This window comes from Blastomyces gilchristii (assembly GCF_000003855.2).
Source record: "Blastomyces gilchristii SLH14081 genomic scaffold supercont1.3, whole genome shotgun sequence".
NCBI lineage: Eukaryota > Fungi > Ascomycota > Eurotiomycetes > Onygenales > Ajellomycetaceae > Blastomyces > Blastomyces gilchristii.
In genome coordinates this window covers 3,360,156-3,363,424 of record NW_003101680.1, presented here as the reverse complement: position 1 = coordinate 3,363,424, position 3,269 = coordinate 3,360,156, and the positions used below count along the sequence as shown (strand labels likewise).

At 24.7% G+C, this 3,269-nt stretch overlaps 1 protein-coding gene across 1 annotated transcript; it reads right to left on the bottom strand.

Annotated features, from left to right (window-relative positions):
- Positions 1–1,302: 1,302 nt before the first annotated feature.
- BDBG_16544 (uncharacterized protein) lies at positions 1,303–1,852 on the bottom strand (the record flags this gene model as incomplete). The annotated part of the gene is made up of 2 exons (XM_031724479.1): positions 1,303–1,339; positions 1,491–1,852. Coding segments are annotated over 2 exons (398 nt in total), but the record flags the coding sequence as incomplete, so codon positions are not given.
- Between the last annotated feature and the right edge of the window lie 1,417 nt (positions 1,853–3,269).

Genomic DNA, 3,269 nt, shown 5'->3' with positions numbered 1-3,269 from the left:
AGATATATGAAATCAAGTCATCTTAATCTCTGAGAACACTCAAAGATTAGATGAGATTAGTTTTAATAAGCTGTTCACTGTAGTGATCTAAGCAGGTAAAGAGAGACAGTATAATATATAAGACAGAATCATAAAAGATGAAAGCTGCTGAACCTAGTCACTGAATACTGTATTATATAGAGATTATGTAAGAGTAGTGACTAGCAGATAAAGAAAAAGTGTAAGAAAAGAGAAATGAATTGATTATCAATTATAAAAGTTAGTTATAAAAGATAAATGTTATTATATACATCTCATTCATTTTCATACATTATATATTTAATCTATTTTCAATGCCACATCATCTGAAAAACATCAAAAACAAAGGAAATCTTAAAACTCAAGATCTGTAAGAAATTTAAGAGCTGCAAGCTGCTCTTATAATAACACTATATATATCTCTGATTTCTTTATCACTCTGTGTATGATATTAATATTATTTATCACAAGATTGACTGAAATGTTAATATAGAAATGTGTATGCATGCATGTAGAAAAATTGAAGAAGAGCACAGAATCTACAGAATTAGAAGTCAGAACAGAGAGAGTAAAGACAGAAGAAATAGAAGAAGAAGAAGATACAGAATCAGATGAATAACAGCAGAAGTCACTCAGAGCTGAACACTTATAACTCAGTGTATATACAATCTTTTCTGCAGAGAAGAGAGAGAAAGTGCTGAAAGAAGCTTAAGAGTGAGAGAGAGTAGTCTCAGCAGTGTTATTATCTTCAATTAAAATAATCTCTGACACTGAAGTAACTAAGAACTATTATTAGTATATAAAACTATAAAAGCAGAGAATAATAATTACTAAATAAACATCTACTAGTCTTAGAATTGTATGTGTAATTACAACACACATGAGACTTCTCAGAAAGAGAGAGAGAAACACAGAGAAATACAGAAAGCAGAATACAGTATATAAACAGCTTATTTTCATGATAATATCTCAGATAAGATATACAAGTCTCATATCTGTAAGTGTAAAAGTGTACAATATCTGCATTTTTATTTCTGAAAATATAAATATTCTTCACTTGTATTATGAAGTCAGATAATAAATATCAGAGAATAGACTAATATAGATCTATCATTTTAAAGAAATTCATCAGAGTGAATATATCTGTAATATTAAACTTTACAGTTATAAATAGTTTCTTAATATCTATGAATACTATGACTTTATATATAATAAAACTTATAATAATTTCTTCTAAGAATAGAAAAATCAGTGTTAGAAAGAAAAGATGAAAAAGAAAAAGACTTATAATCTTAATACTGTTAAAAGAGAGAGTGATTCTCTGATATAAATAAATAATTATCTTATTATAAATATTTAAAATAAATGTAATAATTAATATCTGTGACTGAGCTTTAAATAGTTATATTATACACTGTCTTTATATAATAAATCATTCTAGAGATCAGTAAGAAGAGTGAGAGTATATACACTGAGAAATATAATTCATCAAGTCTATGCAACATCTTCTTAAAACAGAAGGAGCTAGTAATAAAGACAGTGATGAAAGCAGAAGTAGTAGAAGTAGAGATTATAAAAACAGAGATAATGAGAGTGAGAGAACCAGACACAGAAACAAGTGTAGAAGATTGAGAAGAAGTGATAGAGAAAGAAATAGAGAAGAGAGTAGCAGAGAAAGAAATAGTAGAAGAGATAGAGAGAGATATAAGAGACTTAGTTATATATAACACAGATAATTTCTTTATTATCATATTCTTCAAGTTCTCAATCAATGATTTAATATTGAGATGTTTACTATTATCTACAGATGCAGATCTGTCAATGTATGAAGATTCTATATAAATTAAAATAAATCAGTATCTGTGTTAATATAAAACACAATCAGATACCTGCTGAGAAAAGAAGATCAAGAGTGTATAAGAAGATGAAGAAAATATGTTATTTATAATAGTATATTCTGATAATTATTAGAAGATAAACAAGTTCTGATTACATTTTATAATATATTACACTTACTGCTAATGAACTGTCTGATATGAGTACTACAATAATACTTGTTATGAGAATAAGAGACTATTATTAGAAACATATATAATATAATAGATAAACAGATAGAAAGTGTTAAATAGAAGAAGAAGTAGAAATCTTGAATAAGATGATAGTATTTAATAATGATGATGATGAAGAAGATAATTGAAGAATGAAAAAAGTTAGTGAATAAGTAATGTAATATAGTTAAAGTTTCTTTATAAGAGTGTATACAGAACACTAGCTAAATCAGAGATAGATTATATAATTATAAACACTAGTGACATGCTAATCTATATGAAGCTAGAATGTATATTATAATCATGTAAGTATGACTGAATCTGATGAGAGAAAATGTGATTCAGAAGAATATACAACTATCAGATAATAACACAGCTGCTTCTGAACATACTTCTGAACATACTTATAAATGTAAAGAGACTCTAACAGTCACTAATTAATTTAGATAATGTATATAAGAAGCTGATGTATGTCTGTAATTATATACTGACTTAAGTAATCTTTGAATTACAAATCAGAGCTTTTGATAAAAATCTATATAGTGTAATAATCAGTAATTAAGAATCAGAGCTTTTAACAGAAATCTATAAAATGTAATAAAATAATCTATTAATCAGATATAGTCTGCTACAAGTAGTCATTTATTATAGTTACAGTTAAAAAATTATTATTATTTTAAGTATTAGTAATAATATAGCTATTATAAGAAAATTCTTTCATTTCAGAATAAATATAAATAAAATTTAGATTATAATTACAAGCTATCAGAATATTCTGTAATATTTATTCTTTTTAATTTCACTATAATAACTACTCTCTTACTGAAACTGTAATTAATAAATAAGTATTATTTAGAGCTTTAATACAATCTTTGAAAAATAATCACTGTTTAAGATTATTATATAGAGCTTCTCTACTATATTTTATTTAATAGATAGATAGATAAATAGTATAGTTATATAGTTTATATAATATTTTAAAAACTTCATGAAATATTTTATATATAAAATAGTAAGTATTATATATATCTTCTATAAGTAATCTATACTTACTTTAATATTATACTTATGAAATGATGAAATATTTCTGCAGTATTTCTATATATTAGTCTCTAAGTTATTATATATAAAAAGATTAATAGCTTCTACTTAATTTGAATAATAAGTGAATTTATCAGTTCTTTTATACTTGTATAGTTCTGT